Source organism: Spinacia oleracea, chromosome 3 (assembly GCF_020520425.1).
Source record: "Spinacia oleracea cultivar Varoflay chromosome 3, BTI_SOV_V1, whole genome shotgun sequence".
NCBI lineage: Eukaryota > Viridiplantae > Streptophyta > Magnoliopsida > Caryophyllales > Amaranthaceae > Spinacia > Spinacia oleracea.
Genome location: NC_079489.1, coordinates 4,534,505 through 4,552,727, shown reverse-complemented (window position 1 = coordinate 4,552,727; position 18,223 = coordinate 4,534,505). Strand labels below are relative to the sequence as shown.

Here is an 18,223-nt window from a genome sequence, read left to right as displayed (position 1 = left end):
GTTGAAGCTGTCTTGTGTGGAAAATATGGTTGATGAAGATTTTTCAACATGAGAAGGAAGAATGGAAATTGGTTGTGTCCATTTTGATGTGAAAATACCTTTGTCCTATAGTAATTTCAAATCCACTTATTTTCATTTTTATTTTCGTCGCATCCAGGTTTAGTGGAGTGTTGTTATTGCGTATGAATGGCGTCTTTTGATGTAAGGTCCTGCTCTTCATGGTTGAATTTCATTAATATTCAGTTCAGTTCAATTCAATTCAGCTCAGAAGAACAGGGTCTACCTCATGTAAGCTGCAAGATATTGTTTGCTTAATATAAAGGGCGTGTAGATTGTCACACTAGTATTATGTTTTGGCCCGTGAACACGATTTCACACACAAACAAGAAAGATTTTAGGAACCATTAATTGAAAACACCTCTTTTTCTTTGTGACAAACCATATTTGGTTGAATTTCAATAATATTCAGTTCAGTTCAATTCAGCAAAGTCTAGCTCAAAATAACAAGCCTAACCCATGTAAGTTGCAGGATGTTGATTGTTTTTTTTTTTTTTGTTCTACTACGAGGAGTTCTAACCGCCTTCGGCGAGTGGACTAATCATCCACGGGAGTTTGTATGGGTACCTCGATGGGTAGCATCCCTCCCAGTTGATTGTTTAATGAAAAGGGCGTGTAGATTGTCACACTAGTATTACGTTCGCCCCGTGATCACGATTTCGCACACAAACAAGAAAGATTTAGGATCGATGAATAATGAATTGAAAAGTCTACCCTTATTGAGCAGCCAGGTACACTTTACAGGATGGGACTATGGGAGTATTTGGTCCCTATGTTTCCCTTCAATCACCTCATAGTTGCAATCATCCCCCACAAAAACATAACGTTTACACTTACCATGTTAGAAATAAATCGAAGTGGACGATAACGAAATTATGATGTCGGAAAGTTTTTCCGTTCGTTTACGCTTCTTAATCCTTTTCAGAATAAGGGGCCATAACATAGTAAAACAGCTAGTATAACTTATGGCATTTAAGTGTAAACATCATGACTATTACAGTTTCTTTGACTTGCCATTGGATCCTCTAAATTCCTATGATATGGGTAGAAATAAGGTGGGAAGTGGGAACGTGTCGGGCCATGTAGGGCCATGTTATAGGCCCGTATATTCGTCTACAAACCGTCCGTGTTTGGAGCGGGTCAAGGAACAGTTGTGTCGTTTCGAGCTTGTGCTCGTCCCTGTTAATAATTTTAAGATTTTTTGTTAATTGGTCAAAAACAAGTGTAGCTACTTTCTAAAATGATGTTCATGTACGACCCATGGCCCATCGACGTGGCTCTCGTGTCGTGCGGTCCTAATGTGCTAACAACGGCATTGTGTTGGGTTGGGCCAATTTAAAGTTGGTCCGGCCAATGTCCATCTAGTGTAGGGCCACATTATAGGCTTGCGTGCCTGAAGTGGGCCAAGGAAAAGTCAAGTTGTTCCGGGCTCGTCCCTGTTAGTAATTTTAAGTTTTTTTTGTTAATTGGTAAAAAACAAGTGTGCCTATTTTCTAAAATGATGTCAATGCACGACCCATGACCCATCGACGTGGCTCTCGTGCCATGCGGTGCTAATGTGCTAACAACGGGTTCATGTTGGGTTGGGTCAATTTAAAGTCGGTCTGGCCGATGCCTAGCTAGTGTAGGGACACGCTATAGGCCTGCGTGCCTGAAGCGGGTCAAGGAAAAGTCGTGTCGTTCCGTCTCGTGACTTGCCCCCTATTAATTTTAAGATTTTTGTTAATTGGTTAAAAATAAGTGTGCCTCTGTGCGGGACAGTCCATCATGCTCGTGTCGCTTTTGTGTCTACTTTCTAAAATGATGTCCAGAAACGGCCCGTGACTCATCAACGTGACTCTCGTGACGTGTGGTGCTAACAACGGGCTCGTGTTGGGTCGGGCCTCTTTAGAGCTGGCCCAACCAATGCCCAATTCTAGGTATAAGTGTATAACAACTCTTTATGTTAGTTAAAGGGTGTAAATATTTGTATTGAGCAGGCAACAAGCAAACATCTTTACTACTTTTACCCTTGTTTGTTCACCTTTTCTTCTCATGTCTCATCATTTGTGTCCCAATCATATACTTATAAGGATATGTTATATCCTCTGCCTTTTTTGCTACCCTCAATCTTATACTAAATCTTGAATTTCTTATCATTTCGGTGCCGAATTAGAATGTCAATCATAGAAAAGTCCTATATTATAATGGTTTCACATTTAATTTTTGATAGCTCTATATAACTACATACATAACTAGATACTAGTACGTGGTTGGTATACCATGATAAGATGCTTGGCTTATCTCTCCCTCTCTAACGACGAACACTAACGTATATAATTTATGTAACCCCTGAGTAGCGGAAGAAGACGATTCATCCTTGCGCATAATGCTTAGAAGTCTCCATTTGCCGGATTTTTCAATCTTCGTAGTATAGTTTAAGGGTCGGTAATTTTTCATGTTGTAATTTGTAAAAATAAAAGTTTGAGTTTGTAACCTGGAAAGTGACGGTCACTTTTCTTTTACATTAAGATGTTCATAATAATCACCATGTAAATAACAAGATGAGTTTTTTTTTTTTTTTTCTAAAAAAAAAAAAAAATAAGAAAGAAGAAAAGAAAAAAGGGATGACATTCCACACAAGAAAAGGAGACATTCACATTCTGTATTGATAATTCAGAATTGAGTATAAAGTTGTGTAAAGGCAAGAGAGGCATAAACATTGAAAACAACTCGAAGAATTTTCTTTAATGTGGGCCCTAATTAGAATTGAGAGCAAATATGGTAAATTTAAGGCAAATTTTATTGACAATTCCTTTACTTGCGGGGAGGTTTAATGGTGGGCCCAACAAGGCCCACATTTTATAGCCGCCCCATACGAAAACCTTATGCATGGCCTATGATTTCAATATGGGCCTAGTTGACCACCAACTCATGATTGGCCCATATATTCCAGCCCGGCTTCAACTTTTTTGTATTTTTTAAATATTATTTAATGCCACGTCGGAAAAGTAATTTCAAAGGTGGATCCCTCATACACCATAAAAATTTCTCAACCCCAAAAGCCTACGACCAATGCCACGATTGCATGATTAGGTTACCAAATCTTGATTTGTGGGGTCATAAATACAATTTTTATGTCAACAATTGTTCTTACTAAGGTTGAAATTTCTCAAATTAATTATAAAGACCAAATGTTTTTTTTTCCCTTCTTTTGATTTGTAATAAGTCTTAATAGTCTAAGATGTACATTAAAACTAATAGAAAAACTTTACGGGAGGGGAGAAAAGGGAATATGTCACAATCGTTCATTGTGAGAATATTATTATTATACATAGTATTTAGCTATCAAATCTCAATTTTCTTTCATACATGATAAATAATCATACTCAGAGTACGATGTAAGTATGTACGGAGTAGTAAGTAACTAATAAACACGAACACTACAAGAAATTGTACCATTAACGACGGAAAATTCCGTCGCTAAAGGTCAATAATCGTTGATTTAATGACGGGATTTTATAGTCGCGATTCTGTCATAAAAAAGGGCCGTCGTTAATGGAAAATCCCGTCGTTAACCCGTCGTATAAGATATTTGCGACTGTTGTTTCCGTCATTGTTTGGTTGTTATCTCCGTCGCAAAAAACTTTTACGATGAGATTTTTGACCCGTCGTTATTAGGTTGTCATTAAAGATACAAATTCTTGTAGTAGAAGTATATTACGAGTATGCACTTTCTTTGCCTGGATATATTTTTATCAACCGTAAAAATAAAAATATAACCAAGTGTAAAAAAAAAACTAAGAGTTAAAATAACAATTTGAACAAAATGGTAAAGAGAGTGGGGGCAATAGGGAAATGATAAGTCCAAGGAATAATTCACTTCTTCCAAGGAAATCATCTTTGAAAAAATGTGGATTTCCTTGGAAGAAATAAAAATTTCCTTGGATTTATCACTTCTCAGGGCAATGGCGTGGTAGCAAGTGGAAAACAATGAATGCAACTTCATTCAACTAAACTCTATTTTCTGCCCCCACAAACACCAAACATCTCCCAACTATAAAATCTGATTCAATAAAATTCCAATTTTAAATAACTATAAAATCTGATTCAATAGAATTCCAATTTTAAATAAAATAAAGTTGGAAATGAGTTACGCGAAATATTCATTAGGGCAATGCAAATTATAAATGAGTGAGGTAGATATGAACATGTGACATATCGTATACATATCATGCTCTTAACCACTAGACCAACAGTGTTTTCTTTTCACCTAAGAAAAAAAAGTTTAGGTCTAATAAGTATAGATAAATTACAATCACGTCTTATCAGGTCAATATTTCTCAAACAGGTGATGTAAGTTGATTCTCTTAGGTTTTTCCTTTTGCAATCAGGTATTGTAAGTTCAAATTTCAATCAGGTTTGACCAAGTCATTATCGTGCCAATCAGGAATAATCAGTTCTAATTAGGGTTATTCAGTTCCAACTAATTAGGGGGTAGGAATTCGGGTCTATGGATCGACTTCGGGTTTGATTTCTTGTCTGATACATTCAGATAAGGTACAACCAGATCCTATAAGTTTACTCTCTTGCAACCAAACAAAATCATGTCTGATTGCATCTAATAAGTTTAAATCAGATTTAACCAAGTTCTATCAGATCAATCAGACTGAATCATTTCCAACAAACTTAGGTTATATCCGACGAAAAAAAAAAAAAAAAAAACCAAGATAAAACAAAAGTACGGACTAACATATTAATGTGGTTAGGAGCGTAGCCTGAAGAAAGAAAAAGGCTGAGGCTGGGGGGTCCTAGCTAGGGGACCAAAAAAAAAAATGAAAAGATTATGTGTTTGTGTTATGTGTTATGTGTTGTCCCTTTTAATCCATTAATATATTTTATGCTTTGCAACTCTTGCAGAAAAAACTTGCAACTTGTACATACGTAGTTTAACCCAGCTTCTTCTCAGATTCATTCACTAGTGTGTGTATTACTGTACATTGAGCTAAGATCAGATCTTATATGCCTGCAATCTTTTGATTTCATCCCATATATCTCATTTTCTAGTCAGTGACTGTTATGTCACTCTGTTTTTCAATCTTTTTTTTGGATACGCCTATTTATAGCTGACCACGCGCTATTTGACAATCAACTGTTGGTCGTTAATTATATATATATGTGTTTTTTTACGTATAGTAAAAGTACTAAAAACAAAACCAAAAGAAAAAACCTAGTCGGGTCGAGAAAAGATAGCGAATGTAATGCATCCATTGATTGACATATGCGCCAAAGCATGAGATGTACTTACCTGATCTCGATCAACTTTATGTCACAATACGTAAAATCCTGACCATGTTGAAGAATGGTGGCCAGTGTCCAATGCATCTCATTAACTATAAATTACTACGGAGTAGATGGTAATTTGTCTAGGTTAATTGTATGACTAACTTGTTGTGTTAAATATATGTATATGGATTACTAATTTGATCAATTTGGCCGGTCTTGTAGAGTATAATTTTAGCAAACTTGTTTTTTACAATTATTTACTATTAGAGTATATACCTACTTGTAAATAAAACATAATTTAATTATATATGAACGCATCAGTAAGGATTTTTTTTAAGGGGTAGACATATGTTGAACGTAAAGAGAAAATACGCTTGTTGCAGCCCCTGTTGCAACCCCCTTGTTGCAGCGTACATGTGTTAATACGCTTCAACAACCAGTCGGTCAACGCGGGTCAAACCCTTTAAAGGGTTATTGCAGCGTACAATTTAATTGTTCCCTGCAAAAAAGTTTGTTGCAGCGTACATTTTAAAAGCCCGCTGCAATAGCTCGTTTTTGTTGCAGCGTACTTGTTAAAGCCCCCTGCAATAACCCGGGTAAAAAAAATTTCGCTGCAATATTCGTTGAAACTAATTCAAAACAAATTAAGCATCTCTCACTCTCAACTCCCTTCTTCTCCCTTAACTTTCCCTGCGTCATCCCCTCAAAAAAAAACCCTTTCTCTTCTTCGGTGGTTCTAGCCTCCTCGCCAGAGGCCACCTATTAGCTTGCTCGGCCGTTGGTTCCAAGGAAAAACTTAGCTTGCTCGCGCCGGTGGTTTCAAGAAAGAAAGTTGCTCGCGTCCTATTTTCCGTCAACCTCTTCGCCGCGGCTACCTGTCCCCTCTTTTAGGTTTGCTCGATTCGTTTACCTGATTTTTGTTTTAAGAATTAGGGTTTTAAAAATCAGATCCTAAAGTGACGCGCCAAATTTAGAAGCGAGAGAGAAAGAGATTTAATGGAAAAGGGAATTGGGGAAGAAAAGGGTTTGGGTTGGCGCAGAGATGCCCATCGTCTAACTCGAATAAATGCACATGAATTCGACACCGGGAAGAAATCCAGGTACAGTTTTTATCATCATTCTGCCTTTTGATTTCGATTCCAATTTCACAACTAGGTTTTGGTATTGTAGATGTCGAGTTGCAATTTCTAATCAATTGGAATTGCGGAACTTGATTTTGGTGGATTCATACATTTAATTTTTTTTGTTTGTTTGAGTCCTATTCTTGATGTGCGGAAAAGGAAGGCGGTTCGATTGAGCAAAGATGTCGACTCCAAACGTCGCCAAATTAACAATGGGTAAAATTTTCTCTTAAGCACCTTAATTTATGCACAATTTCAGTTTTCTTTGTTGTTGTTGTTGTTGCTGCGAATTTGAACATCATTAACTGGGTTTTTCCATTAAGTAATGATAAAGTGTGAGCTACTGTATAATTGAGTTGGTTATGCTTGTGAATTTGTTTGTTTTGATTGAATTTAAAGCCTTTTATGTGGGGGGGATTGGCAAAGGAACCATGGGTCAGCTTTTAATTGGGGATTCAGTTCATAGATTCGATTGTATGGTTTGGTTAATAGAGGATCTCATTTTCATGTGTTATTTTTCCTATGCTAAGAAACTCCTGAGCAAAGATAATTACATGTTGCAACCAGTTACTGTGTAGAAAAGCAAGGAATTCTGGAAATCAAATATATAAATTTTTTTTGTAATTGGTTCCATTAGATAGTTGGATTTCATTGTTCTGCATTCTAATGCCAATCTTTTCCTCCATTTATGTGATATTTTTGTTTATTTGGTAGTCTGTGTATCATGAATGTAATCATTGTTTATTATAAGACGACTAGTAATTTGATTTCTTCCACAAGTATATTTGGTGTGGTCTTATTAGATGTGGGATTGGATAATGAAACATGAGCCGGTGGTTTCAAGAAAGAAAGTTGCTCGCGTCCTATTTTCCGTCAACCTCTTCGCCGCGGCTACCTGTCCCCTCTTTTAGGTTTGCTCGATTCGTTTACCTGATTTTTGTTTTAAGAATTAGGGTTTTTCAATTCGTTTTTAGGGTTCTTTGCGTTTGTTCAATTCTTTTTTAGGGTTTGTTCAATTCGTTTCTTCAATTCATTTTTTCAATTCGTTTTTAGGGTTCAATTCGTTTGTTCAATTCGTTTTTAGGGTTTGTTCAATTTGTTTTTACGGTTTGTTTAATTTGTTTGTTCAATTCGTTTGTCCAGTCACTGTAGCTAGGCCTAACATGGTAGGAGTATGTGAGAGACACTGACAAAATAAATCAATGTAACAATGCAACTATTTTCTATGCGCATCCTCTGCTAGATTTTCGTGTATATAGACTTAGTGAGGTAGTGTACAGTTGTTGTCACTGACTCATTGGTTTGGCTTAACTTCCCTTGCTTTATTCCAAATCATGTTTTGATGACGAGTTCTGGTCTTCCCGTTATGATTATATTTTGGCCTTCATCTCTGTTCCACATTACAAGCTTTTTGCTTAAAAGACATCCTAATTTGAAAGTGTAACAATTTTTTTCATGAAAGTACTATTCTTAGAGGTCGTACCCAGTTATTCTCATAAAGTTGTGAGATCTCGGTAGAGTCCAAGAAGTCAATGATCTCTTTGCAACTACCATTTTTCCATATGATATGTAAGGTCGGTTATTAGTTTGTTGTAGTGTAGATTCCGGGTGATAATCATTCTTGCTTGTGAGTATAATTTTTAGGTCAGCATAGCTTCTTCATCCCTGAAAATAAATCATTCGTGATAGCCTCAATCTCAAAATAGTATAATCCCCCCCCCCCCATTTGTATATATGTTTTAAGTTTTTAACAGAAGATTGATTAGTTAATTCGGCTTTGGTAGGCTGTCGTTCATAGAGCTAAGAACTCAAAATATTCAGCTGATGAGGATATGGAGGAGACAGATGTTAAAGATCCAAATTTAAAGCAATCTCTGGAGTCTGCTACTTCTCAGATTAGCCAGCTAGCTCTTTCTAATAGTCCTACTGGTAAATCTTCACTGAATTCTATTGTGGGATCAGATACGGCCAATGCAGGTGTAGATATTGACTTTTTGACTTTTTATGTCTGTACATTGATGATCTGCATGCAGGTGTTGCCAATCTTGCAGCTGTTTTTCTGTTCCCGCTTTTCATAAATTATTTTCAGATGGGTGTCACTGGAGCAGCCACTGCCACCGTTGTGTCTCAGTATGCACTTTCTTCCTGAAGTCTGTTAGTCGGCTTTCTTTTAACTATATTGGTAATCATGCTGCTTGTTTGTGCTCCAGATACATAGGTAGCTTCTTGATGATTTGGTTTCTTAGCAAGAGAGTAATATTATTACCTCCAAAATTTGGAGATCTGAAGTTTGGGGTCTATTTAAAATCTGGTGAGTGTCAGAGAAATGTTTATGGTTATTTTCTGTTTTTGATTCTTTATCCAACACATTGATTTTAATAACCTTCTACTTAATAATCACCATTACAAACTTCTTAAATTAGTCTGCTTAAGTGGCCATTGTTTGTACCTACTTAAAGTGTTACTCGTAAATGTTTGGATTGCCGTCTGTTTCGTTATGTTTACCTTTTTTCCAGGTGGATTTCTGATTGGAAGAACTGTGGCTGTTTTGATAACTATGACGATTGGGACCTCGATGGCTGCTCGTCAAGGTCCTCTAGCTATGGCTGCTCATCAAATCTGTATGCAAGTGTGGTTGGTTGTCTCTCTTTTAACTGATGGATTGGCCGCATCTGGTCAGGTATGAGCTTTCATCTAACTAGGAGGTTCGATATCCAGGCTATAGGTTTTTCAGGCATCTAGACTACCTCTATTCTACAGTGCTTGTCCATTATGATTTATGATTATCACAAAAGTTGAAGATTGTGAATAATGTGTGGGTTTTAACCAAATAGGAAAAGCTTCTTGGATTAATAAGCATTTGTTGTTGTCCAAAGATCCTGATTTGTGAACAATAAACCAAATAGGAAAAGCTACATATTTTCTCAGAGTATTACACTTATTACATGTTTAATATGAATAGTTTTAACTTTCTAACACTCATTCCAATCTACTTATGCAAATTTAAGGCTTGTTTGGTCGTTATAGGTCATATTAGGCTAAAATGAGGCTTTTTTGCTCCCAAATATGAAATAAAGAACCTTAGGACTCATTTTAAACATATTAAATGTTTTATATGATTAGTTTTAACTTTACAAGACTTAATCCAATCTATTTATGCACATTCATGACTTCTTTGGCCGTTATAGGTCATATTTAGGCTAAAATGACATTTTCGCTCCCAACTTTGATCTAACGAACTTAAAAACTAATTTCAAACTTATTACATGATTCATATGATTATTTTTAACTTTTTAAGACTCAATCCTATCTATTATGCACATTTGAGACTTGTTTGATCGTTATAGGTCCCAACTATGAACCAAAGAACCTAAGGACTCATTTTAAACTTACTAAATGTTTTATATGCTTATTTTTAACTTTCTAGGACTCATTCCAATCCATTTATGCACATTTAAGGCTCATTGTGTCGTTATGGGTCATGTTTAGGCTAAAATGACATTTTCGCTCCCAACTTTGAACTTAAGAACCTAATGACTCATTTTAAACTTATTATATGATAAATATGCTTAGTTTTAAGTTTCTAAGACTTATTCTAATCTACTTATACCCATTTAATGCTTGTTTGATCGTTATAGGTCATATTTAGGATAAAATAAGGCATTTTCGATCCCAACTTTAAAATAAAGAACCTAAGGACTTATTTTAAACTTATTACATGTTTAATATGCTTAGTTTTAAGTTTCTAAGACTTATTCTAACTACTTATACACATTTAAGGCTTGTTTGGTCGTTATATGACATATTTAGGCTAAAATGACATTTTCGCTCCCAACTATGAACCAAAGAACCTAAGGACTCATTTTAAACTTACTAAATGTTTTATATGCTTATTTTTAACTTTCTAGGACTCATTCCAATCCATTTATGCACATTTAAGGCTCATTGTGTCGTTTTAGGTCATATTTAGGCTAAAATGACATTTTCGCTCCCAACTTTGAACTTAAGAACCTAAGGACTCATTTTTAAATTATTATATGATTAATAAGCTTAGTTTTGAGTTTCTAGGACTTATTCTAATCTACTTATACCCATTTAATGCTTGTTTGATCGTTCTAGGTCATATCTAGGCTAAAATAAGGCATTTTTGCTCCCAACTTTAAAATAAAGAACCTAAGGACTCATTTAAAACTTATTACATGTTTAATATGCATAATTTTAACGATCTAAGACTCGTTCCAATCTATTTATGCACCTATAGGCTCATTGGGTCGTTATAGGTCATATTTAGGCTAAAATGAGCATTTTCTCTCCCAAATTTGAAATAAAGAACCTAAGGACTCATTTTAAACCTTTTAAATGATTAATATACTTAGCTTTAAGTTTCCAAGACTCGTTCCAATCTATTTATGCACATTTAAGGTTCATTGGGTCGTTATAGGTCTTATTTAGGCTGGATTGACATTTTCGCTCCCAACTTTGAACTAAAGAACCTAATGACTCATTTTAAACTTTTTACATGTTTAATATGCATAGTTTTAACTTTCTAAGACTCATTCGAATCTATTAATGCACATTTAAGGCTCATTGGTTCGTTATAGGTCATATTTAGGCTAAAATGATATTTTCGCTCCCAAATTTGAACTCAAGAACCTAAGGACTTATTTTAAACTTTGTACATGATTAATATGCTTAGTTTGAAGTTTCCAAGACTTATTCCAATCTATTTATGCACATTTAAGGTTTGTTTGGTCGTTATTGGCCATATTTAGGCTAAAATGAGTATTTTCTCTCCCAAATTTGAAATAAAGAACCTAAGGACTCATTTTAAACCTTTTAAATGATTAATATACTTAGCTTTAAGTTTCCAAGACTCGTTCCAATCTATTTATGCACATTTAAGGTTCATTGGGTCGTTATAGGTCTTATTTAGGCTGGATTGACATTTTCGCTCCCAACTTTGAACTAAAGAACCTAATGACTCATTTTAAACTTTTTACATGTTTAATATGCATAGTTTTAACTTTCTAAGACTCATTCCAATCTATTTACGCACATTTAAGGCTCATTGGGTCGTTATAGGTTTTATTTAGGCTAAAATGACATTTTCGCTCCCAAATTTGAGCTACATAACCTAAGAATTCATTTTATACCTTTTACATGATTAATATGCTTAGCTTTAAGTTTCCAAGACTATTAGGACATTGTTATTAGTTGCTTGAATGTTAAAGTGTGATATTTAATTTGAATTTAATCTAATGCTTAGTTGAAATTTCTGTTTTTGTAAAGGTCTACACTCCGAGGAATGCGCCTATACTAGTGAGGAAATTGATGTGGTTAGTGAGCAACGGGCTAAGTGTTTTACCCGCAAGTATTTACTATTGGCTTGAGCGCGCTTGATCGAGGTGGTTTAGTTGTTATAGAACAATCGTTTCCATTAAAATGTATGCGTACATTGAAATTGGAACGTATATTTGAATGTAGTACGTGCACTTTGGTTTTGGGATATATATATATGTATACAAAACACCAGTTATTATTTTTTATATTTGTTCTACAGGTTGCGATATTTTATTTATTGTTGTTGACAGGTTCCTATATTTGGTGCAAGACACCCTAGGTATAGATAAATAAAACTAAAATTTTCCCGCCAAAAGCACAGCTTTGTTGCAGGGGGCATATACTTGTTCGCTGCAACAAGTGTGTAAAATTAGGCAAAATTCAAGACTTGTTGCAGCGTACAAAATGATGTACGCTGCAACAGACTGGTTTGTTGCAGCGGGCTTTTATTTGTACGCTGCTGCAACAAACTGGTTTGTTGCAGCAGCGTACAAATAAAAGCCCGCTGCAACAAACCAGTCTGTTGCAGCGTACATCATTTTGTACGCTGCAACAAGTCTTGAATTTTGCCTAATTTTACACACTTGTTGCAGCGTACATGCAAATGTACGCTGCAAAAAAGTACTTTTCGCAGCGTACATTGTACGCTGCAACAAGTCAATACTTGTTGCAGGCCCCCCAGTTGCAGCATACGATGTACGCTGCAACAGGGGTCTAAAAGCCCGCTGCAACAAGGGTTTTTTCTACTAGTGGGGTCGAGAAAAGATAGCGAATGTAATGCATCCATTGATTGACATATGCGCCAAAGCATGAGATGTACTTACCTGATCTCGATCAACTTTATGTCACAATACGTAAAATCCTGACCATGTTGAAGAATGGTGGCCAGTGTCCAATGCATCTCATTAACTATAAATTACTACGGAGTAGATGGTAATTTGTCTAGGTTAATTGTATGACTAACTTGTTGTGTTAAATATATGTATATGGATTACTAATTTGATCAATTTGGCCGGTCTTGTAGAGTATAATTTTAGCAAACTTGTTTTTTACAATTATTTACTATTAGAGTATATACCTACTTGTAAATAAAACATAATTTAATTATATATGAACGCATCAGTAAGGATTTTTTTTAAGGGGTAGACATATGTTGAACGTAAAGAGAAAATTTGATGTGGCAAAAGAAAGCAACATATCATTGCTTACCATCAAATATATAATGCTCTGAAATTATGGCAATCCAACAATCAACATATTACAAGGTACATAGTATCATCTTCTATAACTTTATACTAAAATAGACGCCAAAAGTCCAAAAATGACACATGTCAATTTCTGGTGCAAATTTTTTTCGCCAAAAACCCCTTTCCTAATTTATTTTTTTCTCTTCTTCTTTTCGAATTGTTTCTGTATATAAAATATATTGGATTGTAAAATATGACAATAATAGATACGTAGTACCACATAATAATTATTTGCTAAAAATGATATTGAAATATTTTAGTCAAATCATTATATCAATAATAGAAATATACTCCGTACTTACTCCAGATTTTGGTCATATTAGAATATTAACCTTATCGAATATTTTTGTCAAATTAACATATTACGCATAAAATATGTAATACGTAATAAGATGAAAAATTGTATATTAAATGAGTATGTTCATAGATTTATTAGTTATGCATTAGTTGTAATGGGTGAAATATTTCAGTTAAATATTTTACAAAAAAATGGTCAAATAATAATTTTCGAATATCCGTGCGTACACGAACCTAATCTAGTATTTTCATGTATTAGTAAAAAAATATTGTAAAAAATAAAATTGCAAGCATATATGAAGTATATAAATAGAGTTATTGCAATTTTTTTTGTAACAGAATGAGTATAACAAAATCATTACAAAATATATTACTTTATAGATTGAAAATTCGGTCTCTAATTATTCCAAATCCGTCTATCAAATATTGATTGGAGACGTACTTGATGAAATAGGGAACGCCCTATAAAGATCTTCTCAAATATATTTGAAACGAAATTTTAACAAGTCTGATACAAATTTAAGACGGAATTTTAAAAAATCTCCAAACAATTCCATCTCAAATACTCCGTACGTAATTCTTCGTATTATTTAAAGACAAAATCATAGTAATTCATCTCAAGTTTGAGATGTACGTTTATAGTATTGGTCTCTAATAATGTATGAAGTATAATTTTGTAATGAATATTGATATAATTTTGTATAATTGTATTAGTTTATTATACATTTAAAAGCATAAACGTACTTAATAATAATAATAGTAACCATTAAAATCCTAAAAAATTAAAGCTCTCGGAAAAAAACACTTTCTGCTCAACACACCCTCTCCCAATAAAAATCAACAAAGTACTAAACAAAGTCTGAAACCAAAATTCAAAAGCTGAATTTCCCATTCTATTTCACGTGCATGTCATACGCTTTGCTAATACATAGAGGTTCAAATAATTAATTATATATATAACCATAAAAATCTAACTAATAACCATATTATATAAAATTAAACATGTATAATTTAAATTAAAAATCATTTAAGAAATACTTAAAAGCGTAAAAAAGATAACGTATAAAATTAGTGCCATAATGTACAACGCTTAAAAATGCAATCATTTAGTGATTATGATGATGATTTAGTAGAAGCTCATCATGTCTAACCATGCCGTTACAATCTCTGCTCTTACGCTCAGATTTTGTATTTATATTTTCTGAAAAAGTAGTGCAATCATTTTCCAGAGGACCCTCTTTCCAAAAAAAATAAAATATAATTATAATTATAATTATAATTACTATGCTTAATTTGAAGTTTAATACACAAATTAATGTAGAACTACGCCTATAATATGATCATTCTTTTTCATAAATGAAAACCTATAATATAATCATTATGGAATAGTAAACCAAATGGCAAATCTAGAACAATTATATTAGTGGGTGTAAACTGTTTCTTTTAATAATTGAAGCGAGTTTATATTGTAAGCGGGGTCAAATGACCCCACAATTAATACAGTAGCTCTGTCCCTGAGTAAATCTAATTTAAGTCATGGAGCTCAACTTCATAACAATTTTGGCATCATTGCATCAATAAGTAAATTCTAGGGTACACTTATCGTAGTAATAAAATGGACAGTTCGTGACTTCATGTCCAATTGGTCATCGACATTTTCACTTATCACGCGATCTAACACACTTGTGATTAATCAGGATACGATCTTGTGTACTCCGTACGTCACTGATGTTAATTAAGGGGGAAATCAAAGAAGAAGCAGAACCTTGAACAGAGCTCAATTAGGCCATGTTCTGTTCGACTTATTTTGACTTATTTCAGACAAAATAAGTTCAGATAAGTTCAGTTAATTTCAGATATAAGTTCAGCAAAAATAAGTTTTTTCTAGACATTTTTACACACAAATAAGTCTATTCAGACAAAATAAGTTTTTTTCAGATAAAATAAGTTAAGATAATTTCAGTTATGTTCAGATAAGTTCAGATAATATAAGTTCAGTCAAAATAAGTCCAATAGAGCGGAGCGTCGTTATGTGTTCATCTTATAAAATGAGTCGCCCACTTAGAAGTTGAAACATAAACTAGAAACTCATTGTTTTATCTTCTGATGTGAGACATAATACTCACACTTACTCTAAAATGTGAGACATAATACTCATACTTACTCTAAAATTGTTAATAGTACGTATGAACGTTATCAATATTATTACGCGCTACTCCGTACTATAGAACATAGAGGAAAATACTTAAATACTCATAGCTAGGAAGTAGGAAGTACGGGATATAATTTAAGTTTTGATAAGTCGATTAATGTTTTACATAATCACACGCACAAATCGTCTTTAATTTTTTGAGGGGGTCCAATTAATAAGGGTGTAAATGAAGGAAATTAAAAGCAAGAAGATGTGAGCACCACATTTTACATGAGGCTGGAAATTTTGACTTGACAGTTGACATTATTCTAAATTAATGTAACTTTCATATTTATGGGACCCTAATCTAATTATTATTAATTATGAATTTATGTTGGAAAATCTATTTTCTTTAATTAATTAATTTATTTGATAGGGACTCTTCAATTTAATTTGTTATTCCAACTTTTTTTTTTGTTAACCTTTTAATCCGACCGGCAACCACTATCATATGGAACACGGACCAGCAAAGACGCACACGTGACACCTCCTTTTTTTTGTTTTTTGTTTTATTTTAATAATTTAATTATTAAGTTTTTTTCCACTTATAATTAATATGGTTAATGTCTAATCACTTGGAATTAAATCATCTAAAGGATTAGCAAATGGCAACATGCACCCATGAAATTAAGCTTGGAAGTCGGCATTATATCGTTGCTTTTTGGAGACAATTTTGTGTATGTTTCAACTTATTAGCAAAAACCCAAAGTTATGGAGTGTTAAAGTTATTTCAACTTATTTGTGACTTTGTGTGGTGATCAAAGGTCAATAAAATGTTATAGACACGTTCATACATCATCAAGATTTTTTTTATTAATCTAAACCAATCCGGAAACATGTTATAAAATACGCTTAATGAAGGAAAAATGAAAGGTGAATAAGCTAAGGAATACCGTATAAATGTAAATTTTTCCTCACTCGTTAAGGGAAAATGTTTGTCTTACAGTGCACGTAGGATGTATCTTTTGATGACTTTTACCTGGAACAAAGGTAGTGTCCGAAATGACTTCTACACAGAAGAAAGCTAACTAGTGTCCGAGATGACTTCTACGTGGAAATCAGATTATAGTTTTAGCTAATTAAAGTGTATGCGCGCGAGCTACAATATATGTATTCCCTATCTAAAATAGTAAAATGTACATAGTCGTGTAGTACGAGTGACATGAAGGGAGAATTAAATAGTTGATTACTCCATATTATTTAGACTCGAAACACATGGATCGTGCTACAATGACATAAAAGGAATTTCATGAGGAACTTAATTATTTTGTACCCTTCTAAAATTTATTTTACATTGCTTTTTGCGAGTAGAGTACAAAATTTGCTCTCACAATATAATAAGACTAGCACGTATATACCTATAGTGCAGAAATACAATTAGGTGCCAAAATCATTTCCTCCTTTTCTCATATTGAAAGTGTTATAATTTAACAAAATCACATTATCATTAATTTGATGATAATCGTTAGCATTTCCATGTAACAAAGATTAGCATTTCAAGTTTTAACTTCTTACCCTTGCTAGTCATGCATTTCCATGCAACCATAAAAACAGAAAACAGTACTAGGTTGTAACTAACATAACTAACATTCAAAACATCCCTATATATACTTGAGTACACATTACGCTGCATTGCATGCCTACACAAATCATTAACAGGCTAATAACTATTAAGCACGCTACTTACTTAAAGTTAGCTACGTACTCCGTATAATTAAGTAAAGTATTTAATCACAATTAGGCTAATTAAATTAACTAATGAGATTTATAATTAAGTCAAAATGGTTGAAGTACAATAGTAGAATATCATGGTATATATTTTAGAACAAACATAATAATTGTAGAATGTTCTTATATGCTGATACTAAATTTGGTGTAGCATGTGCAACAAGCGTGACCGTAATCTATAGTAGTACTACTCACTCACTTCCTCAGTATTGTGTTCCTTGTCCTACAATATATTTATATTTATAAAACTATATGATAAAATTAATAACGTTATCTTGTTGATTTGTTATATAGACATAATAATTATGCGATGGGGACAAATATTTCATGCCATGCAACTTTAATTTGAGTGAAATATAAGCAAGCCAGAAAATCCCAGAGTATAACGTGTCCTAGATTATTATTCATAACACTATAGCTAGTTCTCAATAATATATGTCAGCTGCAACATATTTTCTTGCTTATCTTTCCTTAATAATAAAAAAAATCAAAAATTAAAAAAAGTCAAAATGTTTTTTTCTTTTCTTTTAAATGGTTGTGCCATTTTTTCGGAATAAAACCTGAAATAGGAGATAGTCCACAACATATTCAACGATGCTCTCTGAAACGTCCAAATTAACGCGAGTTTGAGTTTTCCACGTCAACTTTTTATTAATTTATATTTACTTTTAATTTCTCAGATTCTTGTCGAGATCTTTTCAGACTTACTTAAATTTTTCACTTTTCCGCTGATACTCATTCATACTTCTCAAACTTGTGAAACTAAAAAATAAAAATTAATTTTTTAAATAATTAAAATAGAATTTACTATTTAAACGTCTTAAATAGAGTCTTGAAATTCCAAGACTCTTGCTCAAACTTTTTTCATACTCTCCCACATAAATGGAAAGTTTTAGGTTAATACTCAATAAAACTATTACTCAAACTAGCATTAATCTTGATCTAAAAACTAAAGGGTTGTGGATGAAATTCGTGAT

General features: G+C 33.5%; 1 protein-coding gene across 3 annotated transcripts; it reads left to right on the top strand.

The window, feature by feature from the left end:
- The first annotated feature begins 6,046 nt into the window (after positions 1-6,046).
- On the top strand, positions 6,047-9,467 carry LOC130470624 (protein DETOXIFICATION 45, chloroplastic-like). 3 transcript variants are annotated; one of them, XM_056841131.1, is made up of 6 exons: positions 6,048-6,659; positions 7,247-7,354; positions 8,228-8,372; positions 8,477-8,573; positions 8,654-8,754; positions 8,960-9,465. In XM_056841131.1, the coding sequence occupies exons 3-6, from the start codon at positions 8,276-8,278 to the stop codon at positions 9,127-9,129; spliced, it is 465 nt and encodes a 154-aa protein (XP_056697109.1). In that variant the 5' UTR covers positions 6,048-6,659; positions 7,247-7,354; positions 8,228-8,275; the 3' UTR covers positions 9,130-9,465. The 3 variants fall into 3 exon arrangements, with proteins under 3 accessions (XP_056697111.1, XP_056697109.1, XP_056697110.1); XM_056841133.1 differs by lacking the exon at positions 7,247-7,354 and having other exon boundaries at positions 6,047-6,659; positions 8,960-9,467; XM_056841132.1 differs by lacking the exon at positions 6,048-6,659 and having other exon boundaries at positions 7,088-7,354.
- Positions 9,468-18,223: the final 8,756 nt, after the last annotated feature.

What these genes read in the sequence shown, in the direction of transcription:
- LOC130470624 (XM_056841133.1), top strand. Translation starts at nt 8,276, where the DNA reads ATGGAGGAGACAGATGTTAAAGATCCAAATTTAAAGCAATCTCTGGAG. An exon ending in TCTTTCTAATAGTCCTACTG is followed by an intron (nt 8,373 to 8,476) that starts GTAAATCTTCAC and finishes ATCTGCATGCAG; the next exon opens with GTGTTGCCAATCTTGCAGCT. An exon ending in ACTGCCACCGTTGTGTCTCA is followed by an intron (nt 8,574 to 8,653) that starts GTATGCACTTTC and finishes TTTGTGCTCCAG; the next exon opens with ATACATAGGTAGCTTCTTGA.